Genomic DNA, 15,261 nt, shown 5'->3' with positions numbered 1-15,261 from the left:
GAAAAATTTATTACATTTAATATCCAATAATGAAAAGGCTCAGGCCCATCCCAATCCACTATTTTACATATAAACATGAAAATATGAAAAATTTTAAAAAATTCTTACCTTGCTTAAACCTACCACCAATAGTAGCACTTTTAGAAGATGTCAAATTACTGATCTTTTCACAAGCCAGTGAGATGGAAAATCGCTTTTTGCACTGCCACTCCTTAATGAATGTTCGAAAGAGAGTTTGGTCACTTGCTACATCAATTATGGCCAAACTTCCTGGGCTGAACGAGGCTGGAGTTAACTGCGATCCATCCTGTGACAATTGCAGTGAAAAACTTGTGTCTCTAATAGGACTATCCTCTTTTAAACCATTTCTACTCTCTGAACTTAAATCTTTGTTTTTAATATTTGAAGATGAGCCAAATGAGTAACTTTCATCAAGCTGTAAAACGCTATGTGTTTTCCGAAGTTTTACAGAAGATGTTCCAAGAATACTTGGAAATACCAGCTTAGAAGCAGATGCTGGAATGGGTGTTGGAGGAATGAGTCCATTATCATCAGCTACACAGTTCTCTTTACAAGGCAAGGGGGATGACGTTTCATGAAGGGCATTGGTCTCCAGAGCCCCAATCTTGCTTTTTACTTCAGTATTAGGGGAAAATGAGATTCCCTGCACTTGATTTGGCTCCAAATTTGAAATCGCTTTTTGTTTGTCATTTAATTCTGTATTTTTTCCTTTCAAACTAGACAAGTTTGGAGTGGTTAATTTTTGCTTTTCATTTTCTAGAGGACTGGACACTTTGTCTAAAAGTCTCTGCAGTCCTGGACTTAAATCAAATGATGCCCCTGACCATAAGAATGAATTATTTTCCCCTATCTCAGTTAATTCGGGTTTTTGAGACCTTTCATCTTTATGTCCTCCAATTACTTCTCTTTGTGGATAATCATTACCTACAGTCGTTGGATCACTTAGTTCTAATGCTCTAAGAGATACCGCAGTATTCTGTTTCTCTTGGACAGGACATATTTCTACATTGTCCAAAGCTTCAACCATCTGAGCAGAATCCATTTCTGAAAATATAATAGATTCATCACTGAAGCAAGTCAACTGTTGCTGATTATCTTGATTCTCATTCATATTTGATTTTCTAATTGGTCCCTCTGGTTGCACACCCATAGAATGACTGAAATGGTTTGATGTTAGTGCAGAAGAGAGGGGTTCTTTCGCTTGTTTATCAGGTAGTTGTTCTTTTACTAGGTAGTCTTCACTGAAACTGTCAAATAGTAAACTATCACTCAAATTCAAACTTGTTTCAGAAACTGGCAGACATTCTGCTTCTATACCAGCGGTAGTTCTCTCTTGAGGAACCAGAGGTGTAACTGGTTTCATAGCTTCTTGTGTTTGATAACCTTGAAGAAAACTATTTAATTGAGAGTCGGTGACAGAAAGTTCATTCCCTTTAAAACAAGGGCCATTTTCCCTCAAGAGTATTGGAGAATGAAAAACTGAGCTTTCTGGAGTCAGGATATCAACCCCATGTGAATCAGTGCCTTGTTTCATAGCATCTACAGTCTTAACTTCCAAATGATCTGTATTTGTCACTCCTGGAGAATGTTGTTCACCAGGAAAAGTAATATGAATCTCATTCTGAAAAGAGTGTACCGAGTTCTTATTGTCTAAGCTCTTCTGCATCATCCCTGTTGCCAGGTTGGCATCCTTTGCTCCTTGTTTGGCATTTTCAGTTGCCATTTGTTGTATTATTTTCTCTGACTGAGTATCCAGGTAAAAACTTTCTTCGAATTCATAAGGAACTAAACCTAAGTCAGAAACACAATTATTCTTAGTTTTGTTTGCTGCATAAGCGTCTGTTTTTTCCTGTATTCTAGAGGTATTTAGAAAATTCTCATGTTGGCCTCCTGATTTTCCAGTTGGGAGATGTAATCTGAGTATCTCGGTGCTACTTATATTATCTCCTGATACCTGAAGATTATTTGATTTATTTTCCTCACCATTAAACTTCATACTTCCACACTTGAAAATAACATTTGAGTCTCTATTCATAAAACTACTGCCTGTCTCACAGGGTATTTGTCTCTCTATTGTTTCTTTCTGTTTGGTGTAAGTGTTTGTCTGCTTATCAGATTGTTTTTCTGGGCACTGGTTAATTGAGTGGGTGTCATGTTTTACATAAACATTCCGGTTTTTTGAGTCATTTTGTACCATCAGGACTTCGTTTATTTTTTCTGACTGAACAACAGTGAATCCTCTTTCATTTTCACTAACCATACTAGTGGGTTGACAATTCACTTTTTTACTCTGGGATCGTGTGATAAAACGTTCCACAAGAATATCATTAGTTTTTGTTTTATTCTTTGAACTTTGTTCTCTTTGTGATGAGAATGATGCTTTGCTGTATTTTCCCTCAGCACAGAAAGATACATTTTTACCAAAAGGCTCTGGACTTTTAAATTCTACATTCTTCTCATTTAAGGAAAATGTGTCTTCACAATAAACAGGATTAGACATAGTCTGTTCCTGTAAATCAATTCTATACATCCCAATGTCTTTCACAGGGCTACTGTGTCTGGACTGTTTTACCCGTTTACTATGTGTCCAAGATCCAGAGGCAGTACTCATCTTTTCTGAACCGAAACTCAGAGCTTCTTTTTTTGTTTTATCAAATAAGAGAGTCTGAACAGCTTTTTTAGTGCGTGTTTTTCCCTCATTCAGAGAGGTTCTTAGCTTCTCTTTACTTGTATTCAAAGAAGCCCATTTTCTTGCTCTGGAAATGGAATGTGCCTGGCATTCTTGATTCCCATTGTGTAACTTATCATAAAAGGAATTTGTATGCTCTCCACTTTTCTGTAAATCTTGCACAGTATGTGGTGAATGCTTAGCAGAAGAATCACTAAGCATCGAGTTACTTTTTTTCTTTGATGTTAATCTTTTACAAGATCTCTTAGTTTGGAGTATAAATTTCTGTTCCTTTACTTCTGACTCACTGCTGGTCGATGACTGTGTATCAGAATTTAAAAGGGAATATGGATCCCATTGCACTCCCATTTCAACTAAGTCCTGCTGCAGAATCATTTTGGCTTCTTCTACAATAAGGGCTGCTGCTTCCCTTTCAGTTAAACCTTTTCTGCCAGTCACCCAAATAGTTCGCATATTCCTACGTTCTTCAACTGCTTCCTCTTCCTCATCCACTGCCTTTCGGGCACTATATAATGATGCAGGAAAAGAAATAAATTAATGCATTGTTTCGTTCATGCATACAGAAATATTTACTAAGCATTGATCTGATCTGTTCTAGGAACTGAAGAAATAGCATTGAACGAGAGGGAAATATATCTGCTGTCTTAGAGCTTACATTCTAGTTGGGGAAATCAGAAAACAAATAAATGTTAAAATGCATTCTATGTCAACTGATGATAAGAGTTGTGTACAAAATGAAGCATCAGGAGGAATTTGCATTAAACAAAAAAGGGTAAAATTTATTGCTAAAAAAATAATAAAGGTAACATTACCAGTCATATATACTATGAGTATTTATACACCAAATAACAAGCAATATTTTAATGAAGCAAAGACAAGAGATACAAGGAGACAGAGAGAAATATACTAACAATTAGTAGACTTTAGTAAACCACTCTCATTAAAAGACCAATGAAATGTTGAGGAGGGGAATAAAAATAAAGAAGACCTAATGAACATAACCAATGAAGTAGACTTTATGAATATATTTCAAACATTTCACCTTTACAATAGAGAACACATCTAGTTTGTATTGATCATGTATTAGGTCACATAGAAAACATCAGTGAGTTCCATAGAGTATATGTGTTATAAACAACACTATTAGATTGTAGTGTAATAAGACTAGAAATCATTTAACAAAATAAAAAAACAAAAAGCACTTCCACCTGGCCAAAAAAGGGAAAATATGCAAATTACATCATTTCTAACAAATAAAAACAAAATCTCTACATATCACAGTCTGTGGATTATACTCAAAATAGAGACCACAGGAAAATTCACAGTACTAAATTCATAGTACTACACTAAAAACACAGCATTTGTCAATAAAAATATAAGTCAACAAATTCCTAGTTCACCAAAATATTAGAAAAGCTACAACAAAATAAGAAGAAAGCAGGAAGAACAAAACGTAATATTAAAAAAAGAAACTAATAAGGTATATTATTTTTTTAAAAAAGACCTAATTAAAAAAAACCCTAGATTTTTATTTTTTTTAAAGTAGTAACTTTTTTTTTTAAAGATTATATTTATTTATTTGACAGAGAGAGTCAGTCAGCGAGAGAGGGAACACAAGCATGGGGAGTGGGAGAGGAAGAAGCAGGCTCCAAGCGGAGGAGCCTGATGTGGGGCTCGATCCCAGAGCACTGGGATCATGCCCTGGGCTGAAGGCAGACACTTAACAACTGAGCCACCCAGGTGCCCCAAATCTTAGATTTTTAAAGAATTTAAAAAATAGATAAACCACTAGCTAACCCAATCAAGAAAAAACAAAGTAGAAATTTATAAAATAGAAAATGACAAAGGAGGAATAACTATTGAAACAGAAAAAATACTTAAAATTCCTAAGAAACTAATTTACAAATCTCTACAAAAATATATTTGAAAATCCAGATGAAATGGTAATTTCCTAGGGAAATACAGATTACTAAAATTGACCCCACAGAGATAGAAAGCTTAGAGACTAATTTCTGAAGAAATAAACAAAGTGATCAAGAACCCATAGAAAGTCACCATTCAAGATGGTTTCATACAGTAATCATGCCAAACCTTCTACCAGTCCCAAGACTATAAATTTTACAAAGCACTGAAAACAAAAAAACACTTCATAATTCTCTTTCATGAAGCAAGTCTGATAACAAAACTGATACCAAAACTTAAATATAGTGCAAAAAACACACAATGCAAGAAAACTACAGACCAATATTATTTATAAATAAAAATGCAAAAGTATACCATTTTAGATATTAGCAAACAGAATCCAAAATCATGTAATAAAATAAGATAACCAAATTAAATTTATTTTGGAACATATAATTGATTCAATATTAGGAAATCTATTAATATAATGCACTGTGCTAATAAATGAAACAGGGGAGAAAAACCCTATCAATATCTCAATAAATGCTAAAAAAATCCTTTGACAAAACTGAGCATCCAATCATGATAAAAGTATTCAGGGAAATTTCAATGGATGGACACTCTTAAAATGATAATACATACATACAAACCTACATATATACACACACATCATAGTCCTGAAGACAGTATCCTACTAAAGTAACACCAGAGGCCTTTCCACTAAGATCACAAAGAAAAATGCCCACTATTACTACCACCCCTAATACTACTACATATTAGAGGTATCAGCTAATACAATTAAGAGAAATCAATTAAAAGCATATGAATTATTAAGAAAGAAGTAAAATAGCTACTTGCAGATGATATAACAATATACCTGGAAGATTCTAGAGAACCAATGATAAAAGTAATTCAAACAATAAAAGAATTCTGAAAATAGGATAAAAAATATACAAAAACAGTGTTCACATACTCAAATAATAATGATGTAAAAGACATCGTAGAAGAAAGCCATCAATTAAAATAACACTAAAGATTGAATAGGGATAACTTTAACGAGAAATGTATAAACCCTGTGTGAGCAAAACCTAAAACTTCTGAAAACCTATATGAGGAAATCTTTTGAAAACTCTTGACAATCACAAAACTACATTAAATTCAAAGATATTACCTATCCTTGGATAGGTTCATAAACCAATATAAAGTTGTCAATTCTAAGTTAAGTTTCAATCTAATCCCAATAAAATAACAACACTATAACTTTCATATGGGAAAATACACAAGAATAGCCAGAAAAATACTGAAAAAGTATGTGGGAAAGTGCCCTATCAGAGATTAAAACATATATAAAGCCTTTATAATTAAAAGTATGGTACTTGCTCATGAACTGACAAAAAGAATAGTAAGCAGAATAGAAAGTCCAGAAACAAACCTAATTATAGATATTTAGTATATGATAAAGATGGCATCTCAAATTACTAAGGCAAAGATAGTCTTTTTTTAAAATAAATGAAAGCCATTGGATAAAAGATGAAATTAGATCCAGACTTCACACCATTCACAAAATTAAATTTTATATGCATCAGGAATCTAAATACAAATCTATAAATACTAGAAGAAAACACGAATGAATTTCTTTTAAACCTCAGTACAAAGTTTTCTAACTCTGATAATTCAAAGCAAAAACAAAGAAAGAAAGAAAGAAAGACAGTTTAAAAAAATCAATAGAAAAATTAAAATTCTGCATAGCAAAAACAATGCAATAAGTCAAAAGACAATTCATAAATTTTGAGAAAATATTTGCAATATACATAAAAATAAACAGCTAAAGACTCTAATCAATTTTGAAAAGATTCTTTAAAAGGAGAGGGAAAAGACCAAATCCAGTAGAAACATAATGAAAAGACATAACAAGATAATTCACAAAGATACGGAAAAAAAAAATCCTGAAATGTATGAAAACATCTCTACCATCACTCACAATTGGAGAAATGCACACTAAACCAGGCTGAGATACAATTTCTCACCTATCAGACTGGTAAAATGAAAACCTCTAATAATGGGTTCTGTTGGCAAGGCTGTGGGGTAATAGCTTAGTGAGAATGTAACCTGCAGGGCAATCTGGAATCTAATAAAGTGACACAAGCACTTAACTTTTGAAATTCCACATCCAGAAATTTACTCTGAAGAAACATCACCAACAATATGAAAATACATATGCATTAGGTAATTCATTGTGAATTGTTGTTAATGGCAAACTGAGACAATCAAAATGCTAACTGGGTTTTCTGGCTCTTAAGTACCAAGTACTAAAAGGAAAGGGTGGCCAGGTGCCAGACACCAGTTTCCATTGAGAAAATTAACATTAACACAATGCTATATCTAATCTACACACCTTATTCAAGTTTCACCAATTGTTCCACTTATGTCCTTTTTCTAATCCAATCTAGAAAAAGGTGGTACATCTAGTCATCATGTCTCTTTATCTTCCTTTAATTAGAAACAGTTCCTCGGTCTTTTTTTTTTTTTAAGACCTTGGTATTTTTGAAGAATACTAGCCAATTATTTTGTACAATATCTCCCAATTTAGGTTTGTCTAATGTTTCCCTATAACTAAATTTATTTTAGACATTCTTGATAAGAATACTCCAGGAGTAATGCTGTGTCTTTCTCACTGTGTCAGAAGAGGAGGTATGTGATGTTGATTTGTCCTACTACTGATATTAGTACTTTTGATCAATAAAGTTCTAGGCATTCAGAAAATGCATAATCACAGCAATAGCAGCCTTAGCATAATACAGAAGTACAAACAGCAACTAGAACATAAAGAAACTAGACCTAGAACTTTACAAGATTGGGGGGGCGCTGCTGGAACCCTGTTCGGGACATAGGGGCAGCAAGTACCAGTTTATGCTCCCTCGCACCTTGATAGCACAGACAGAAGCAGGGTCTGGGTGCACTAGCTGGCCTACCACCTCAGTGAGCCCCAGACCCTTAGCCCATACCAGCCCCAGCCATCCCACCGAGGCAGCACCAGTGTGGTGGCCACCAGGAAGACATCCCTGGTCAGTACTCACTACAGCTCCAGCTGATTCAGCAAGGTGGCGCACACAGGAGCAAAGCACCCCAGACCCAGGCCCATACTACTTTGGCTCCAGATAGTTTGCTAATACACCTCCAGCAAAGAGTGCTCCAACAACCCCTGACCCACACCCACCTTAGTTCCAGCCACTTTGTCTGGGCATCTTGTGTGGAGCCCCCCAGAACACCTAGCGTGCACCCCCTTCAGCTTCAACTGTCGTCCCAGCAAACCCTGTGGGTAGAGAGACCCTGAACTTCAAGTCCTGGCCCCTGCCCACTTCAGCTTCAACTATCCCACCAGGGTGCTCTCTGTATAGAGAGCCCAGGGACTGCCCCAGCCTGCACCAACTTCAGTGGTAGCTGTCTTGCCAGACCCTTCCTTTCCATAGAAAGCCCTGAGACCACCTGACCCAAGCCCACTTCAGCTCTAGTCATGCTACCAGGGCAGCCCAAACAAGGAGTGCCTGGGACTCCATGCCCATGGCAGCCACAGTTCCAGCCAGCCAGCCAAAGTTATTAGGCACACATAGACTACACGGGAATGACCATACATAATACCTTTCCTTCAAGTTTAGAAGCAGCTGTTCTACTCAATTCAAAGGAACAAACATAGAAAATCAAGCAAAATGGGGAGACAGAAGAATATGCTCCAAACAAAAGAACAAGACAAAATCTTAGAAAAAGAACTAAATGAAACAGAAAAAATACACTTCATAAAGTTTAAAGTAATGATCTTAAGGAAGCTCACTGGACTGGAGACAAGAGTGGAAGAACTCAGTGAAAATTTCAACAAAGAGATACAAAATATAATCTCTAGGATGACATCAAGTAAACAAACATTCGCATTATGGAGGTCCCAGAAGAGAAGAGAGAAAGAAAAGGGAAGAAAATTTATTTGAAGAAATAATAGCTGAAAACTTCCTTAATCTGGGGGAAGAAAACAGACATCTAGGTTCAGGAAGGATACAGAGTTTCAAGCAAGATGAACCCAAGGAGTTCCATACCATAACATATATAATTAAAACGTTAAAGGTTAAAGATAAAGAGAAAATTCTAAAAAGAGCAAGGAGAAGGAAAAAGTTATATACAAGGGAAACCACTTAAGGCTACCAGCAGATTTTTCAGCAGAAATATTGCAGGCCACAATAGAGTGGTGTGATATATTCAAAGAGCTGAAGGGAAAAAAAACCTACAATGAAGAACACTCTTGGTGTGGCAAGGTTATCATTCACAACTGAAGGAGAGATAAAGAATTTACCAGAAAAACAAAAGTTAAAGGAGTTCAAATCACTAAGCTAGTCTTACAAGAAATGTTAAAGGGACTTCTTTAAGTGAAAAAGAAAAGGCCATAATCAAAAGTAAGAAATTATTAATAAAAAGATACATGATAACATATACATAAAATGTGGGGAGGGGAGAGAAAGAAATTTTCTTTGAGAGTTTGTTCAAACTTAAGTGACCATTGACTTAATACAGACTGCTATATATTTAAAATGTTATATATGAACATGGTAAAGACAAAGCCAAAATCTGTAATAGGTACACAAAAAATAAAGACAATCAACATAACACGACAGAAAGTCACCAACAGGAAGAGAATGAAAGAGGAAGAAAGAAACAGAGAAGAACTACAGAACAACCAGAAAACAATTGACAAAAGAGCAATAAATACATACCTAACAATAATTACTTGAAATATACAAGTAGGTCTAATGCTCCCATCAAAAGATAAAGAGTGGTAGAATAGATTAAAAAAATAAGATCCAGGGGTGCCTCGGTGGCACAGCGGTTAAGCGCCTGCCTTCGGCTCAGGGCGTGATCCTGGCGTTCTGGGATCGAGCCCCACATCAGGCTCCTCCGCTATGAGCCTGCTTCTTCCTCTCCCACTCCCCCTGCTTGTGTTCCCTCTCTCGCTGGCTGTCTCTATCTCTGTCAAATAAATAAATAAAATCTTAAAAAAAAAAATAATAAGATCCAGGGGTACCTGGGTGGCTCAGTCAGTTAAGTGTCTGCCTTCAGCTCAGGTCGTGATCCTGAGGTTCTGGGTTAGAGCCCTGTGTTGGGCTCCCTGCTCAGCAACAAGTCTCTTGTCCCTCTCCCTCTGCCACTCCCCACTTCACGGCTCATGCTCTCTCTCTCAAATAAATAAAATCTGAAAGAAAGAAAGAAAGAAAGAAAGAAAGAAAGAAAGAAAGAAAGAGAAAGAAAGAAAGAAAGAAAGAAAAAGAAAGAAAGAAAGAAAGAAAGGATCATGCAGACAAAAAAAGAAGGGAACAGTGGCTTTAAATGACACATTAAGACCAGATGTACTTAATATACACATGCAGAACATTCCATATAAAAACAACAAAACACACATTCAGTTCAAATGTACACGGAACATTCTCCAGGATAGACCACACATTAGACCATAAGACAAGTCCCAGTAAATATAAGTAGATTAAAATCATATCAAGCATCTCTTCTAACCACAACAGTATAAAACTAGAAATCAATCACAAGAAAAAAACAAAAAAAAACAAAAACACATGGAGGCTAAACAGCAAACTACTAAACACCCAATGGGCCAGTGAAGAAGTCAAAGAGTAAATTAAAAGATACATGAAGGCAAATGAAAATAAAAAGACAATCCAAAATCTCTGGAATGCAATGAAAACAATTCTGAGAGAAATTCATAGCGATACAAGCCGACCTCAAGAAATAAGAAAAATCTCAAACAATCTAAACTTGAACTAGAAAAAGGAGAACAAACAAAGGCCAAGGTTAGTAGAGGGAAGGAAATTAAGATCAGAGTAGAAATAAATGAAATAGAGATTTAAAAAACTATAGAAAAGATAAAGGAAACCAAGAACTGGTTCTCTGAAAAGATAAAATTGATAAACCTTTAGCCAGACTCATCAAGAAAAAAGAGAGGACACAAATAAGATCAGAAATGAAGGAGGGAAATTAATAACCAACACCACAGAAATACAAAAAATTATGAGAATATTACAAAAAATTATGTGTCAACAAATTGGACAACCTAGAAGAAATGGATAAATTCCTAGAAACATACAATCTTCCCAAACCGAATCAGGAAGAAACAGAGCAGCTGAACATACCAATTACTGGTGATGAAATTGAATTGGTAATCAAAAACACTCCAATGAACAAAAGTCCCCGACCAAATGGCTTCACAGACAAGTTCTACCAAGCATTTAAAGAACAGCAAATACCTATTTTCCTCAAACTATTCCAAAAAATAGAAGAGAAAGGAAAACTTCCAAATACATTCTACAAAGCCAGTGTTACCTTGATACCAAAACCAAAGGCACTAACAAAAAAAAATAAACTTACAGGCCAATGCCCCTGATGAATATAGATGCAAAAATCCTCAACAAAATATTAGCAAACAACATTCAACAATACATTAAAAGGATCATCCACCATGACTGAATGGGATTTACTCTGGGGATGCAAGGTTAATTTAATATTCACAAATCAACATGATACACCAAATAAACAAAACAAAGGACAAATATCATATGATCATCTCAATAGACACAGAAGAAGCATTTGACAAAATTCAACATGAGTTCATGAGAAAAACTCTCAACAAAGTTTAGAGAGAACATACCTCATCAACATTATAAAGGCCATATGTGAAAAATCCACAGCTAACATCATACTCAATAGTGAAAAACTGAGAGCTTTTCCCCTAAGATCAGAAACAAGACAAGAATGCCCACTCTCCTTACTTTTATTCAACACAGTGCTGTAAAGCCTAGCCACAGCAATCAGACCAAAAAAAGAAATACAAAACATCTAAACTGTCAAAGAAGAAGTAAAACTATCACTATTTGCAGATGATATGATACTATACATAAAAAACCCTAAAGATCCACCAAAAAGCTATTAGAATTCAGTAAATTTAGGTAGAATTGTAGAATACAAAACTAAGACAAAGAGATATGTTGCATTTCTATACTAATAACAACATAGTAGAAACAGAAGAAAACAATACCATTTACAATTGCACCAAAAAACTTGTACTCTGAAAACTATAAAACACTGATGAAGGAAACAAACAAACAAATGGAAAGAGATTACCATGCTCATGGATTGGAAGAATTAATATTGTTAAAATGTCCGTACTACCCAGGCAATTTACAGATTCAATACAATCCCTATCAAAATATCAACAGCATTTTTCACAAAACTTGAACAAATACTACCAAAATTCGAATGGAACCACGAAACACCCTAAATAGCCAAAGCAATCTCGAGAAGAACAAAGCTGGAGGTACCACAATCTTGATTTCAAGATGAACTACAAAGCTGTAGTAATCAAAATAGTGTGGTACCGGCACAAAAACAGACATATAGATCAATGAAACAGAATACAGAGCCCAGAAATAAACCCACGCTTATATAGTCAATTAATCTATGACAAAGGAGGCAAGAATATGCAATGGGGGGCGCCTGGGTGGCTCAGTCATTAAGCATCTGCCTTCGGCTCAGGGCGTGATCCCAGCATTCTGGGATCGAGCCCCACATCAGGCTCCTCCGCTGGGAAGCCTGCTTCTTCCTCTCCCACTCCCCCTGCTTGTGTTCCCTCTCTCGCTGGCTGTCTCTATCTCTTGTCAAATAAATAAATAAAATCTTTAAAAAAAAAAAAAAGAATATGCAATGGGAAAAAGACAGCCTCTTCAATAAATGATGCAGAGGAAATCAGACATCTACATGCAAAAGAATGAAAGTGAATCACTTCTTACACCATACAAAAACTCAAAATGGATTATTAAAGACTTAAGTGTGAGACCCAAAACCATAAAACTCCTAGAAGAAAATGTAGGCAGTAATTTCTTTGACATTGGCCTTAGCAACATCTTACTACACGTATCTCCTCTCACTAGAGAAACAAAAGCAAAAATAAACTTTTGGGACTACATCAAAATAAAAAGCTTTTTTTTTGCACAGTGAATGAAACACTCAATGAAAAAAAAGGTAACCTACTGAATGGGAGAAGACATCCACAAATGATATATCCAATAACAGGTTAACAGTATAAAGAATTTATATGACTCAAACACCAAAAAATAATAATAATAATCCATTTAAAAATGGATGGAGGACCTAAATAGACATTTTTCCAAAGAAGACATATAGATGGCAAACAGACACATGAAAAGTTACTTGACATCACCAGTCATTGAGGAAATCAAATCAAAACCACAATGAGATATCACCTTACACCTATCAGAACACCTAGAATAAAACACACACACACAAGAAATAACAAGTGTTGGTGAAGATGTGGAGAAAAAGGAACCCTTGTGCACTGTTGGTAGGAACATAAACTGGACCAGCCACTGTGGAAAACAGCATTGAGGTTTTCCAAAAAATTTAAACAAAAATACTATACAATCCAGTAATTCTGCTGCTGAGTATTTACCTAAAGAAAATAAAACACTAATTTGAAAAGATACATGCACGTCTATGTTTATTGCAGCATTATTTACAACAGCCAAGATACGGGAGCAACTCAAGTGTCCATGGGTAGATGAAGGGATATAGATGTGATAATATATATACGATGGATGATAAATTTATAAAGATCAATCAATCTATCTATGATGGACTATTACTCTGCCATAAAAAAATATGAGATCTTGCCATTTTTGACAACATGGATAGACCTAGAAGGTATTATGCCAAGTGAAATAAGTCAGACTGAGAAAGACAAATACCATACGATTTCACTTACATGTAGAATCTAAAAAACAAAACAGACTAAAAGCAAAAATAGTCCCATAAATACAGAGAACACAGTGATGATTGCAAGAGGGGAGGGGCAGGGAGATACGCAAAATGAGTGAAGGGGAATGGGAGAAAGAGGCTTTCAGTTATTGAATGATTAAGTCATGGGGATAAAATGCACAGCATAAGGAATACAGTCAATAGTATTTAATAGCATTTCATGGTGAAAAATAGTAACTACACTTGTGGTGAGTGGAGCATAACATACGGATTTTTCAAATCTCTATATTGCACAGCTGAAAGTAATATGACATTGTGTGTCACCTATACTTCAATCTAAAAAATATTATACATACACACACAAAATGACAGTAATTTGAAGGGGGGAAAAGCAATCTCATTTTCTTCCACTGACACCATGTATGTCATGATATTATCTAAGAAAAAATATTTTAGCACATTTTCTATCTATTATTTACAAATTGACATGATCATTCATTTAATAACTACCCAGGGGGGCTTTCTTACCTCTTAAAAGGAACGGCATTTTTCAGAACAGTCTCCACCTCTGCAATATCTGCTCTGGCAAGATCTGCCACAGTAAGAAAGCCAGAAGCATAGAGGAACCTGGCTCTCTGCGCATTAAGTAAGGACACCCGGACCAGGTCACACAGCTCCCTCTGGATGCCAAATGTAAGACGCTTCTGAAATTGAGAAAGTAGTAGTTCCATGTTGTGCCAGCCCAGGCGGTTGGAAAATACTGTAATCATCCCTAGAATAATCATAGAATATTTATTGAATTAAAAATTCTTTATAGATAATTCTCTATTTCTTTAGATTTACTTTTGTTTTGCTGTGTTGTTTGTTTTTACCTGCAGAATTGTGAAGTTTAAGAGGCACAAAGTATAAGTTAACAGGATAGTAGACACATGTTAAGGCCTAGCTAACTGGTCAATAAATGGGCTAAACATATTAAATGTCATCTCATTTATTCTTAATCATGAACTTGGTATTTGAAACAACTGAGGTAGAGCATGTTAACACAAAACAAACATTCCTCTGTCTCGTTCTTCCTTACTTTCTTTTTTTTTTTTTTTTTTAAGGAAGAGAGAACTCTTAAAACAGGTGAGGGACTCTTTTCAACTACAGAAAAATAAGAGGGCTGATTTAAATATTCAAGTGCTGAAAGGAGTACAAAAAGTGAAGCTCCATTGATATTTTCTTCAAAGAAAGGTTGGCCAGTTCAGTAGCTATTCCCCCATGAAATAAAGAGGCCAGAATAGCCAATGCCAAGTCATTAAGAAAATCACGACCCTATGAGAACATTAGCCCTACAGGCAATTTGAGATCTTTCATGCCAATGAGTTGAAGAGTCTCTCCCTTCTTACAACCTTCTCCCCCCATTTTTCCCTCAATATGCTCATATATGCACACCCCTTCATAATGAAACCTCTTACACATATAATCCACACACTCTCCAGCAGCTCAGGGTTTCCTTCCTAAGGGCATATAAGGATTTCCTGGTAAAATCAGACCCAGAATTTCCCTGTTTGCCTAGCTTAGAGATAGGAGTTTAATTTTATCAAGGAGAGACCAGTGCTTCCCTAGAGAAGAGTTCTTTAGAACAGTCCAAGAGAAATCCAGAAATCCCTCTCCATTTGCCATCCTCCTACTCAATAACAAATATTAATCAGTAAGTTGATGAGAAAAGGGAAACTGTTGATAATTTTGTGTCTATTTCTTCCTGTAACAGGGAAAACGGAAAAAAATAAACAGGAAGGAGGATGGTCAGCAGTTGCTAAGCAATAGAGGGGGACTAATGTCCAGAC

At 35.6% G+C, this 15,261-nt stretch overlaps 1 protein-coding gene across 1 annotated transcript in view; it reads right to left on the bottom strand.

The window, feature by feature from the left end:
- The window catches only part of POLQ (DNA polymerase theta), a 120,153-nt gene that overhangs the window by 62,725 nt on the left and 42,167 nt on the right, over nucleotides 1-15,261 (bottom strand). The window contains exons 15-16 of the mRNA XM_026494458.4: nucleotides 13,961-14,204; nucleotides 109-3,215 (exon numbers count right to left, since the gene is read on the bottom strand). Coding sequence (XP_026350243.2) covers nucleotides 109-3,215; nucleotides 13,961-14,204 — 3,351 coding nt within the window. The remainder of the gene's footprint in view (nucleotides 1-108; nucleotides 3,216-13,960; nucleotides 14,205-15,261) is intronic.

The sequence above is a fragment of the Ursus arctos genome, unplaced genomic scaffold (assembly GCF_023065955.2).
Source record: "Ursus arctos isolate Adak ecotype North America unplaced genomic scaffold, UrsArc2.0 scaffold_4, whole genome shotgun sequence".
Taxonomy (NCBI): Eukaryota; Metazoa; Chordata; class Mammalia; order Carnivora; family Ursidae; genus Ursus; species Ursus arctos.
Note: the sequence above shows the minus strand (reverse complement) of the source record. Positions and strands in the feature narration are given on the sequence as shown.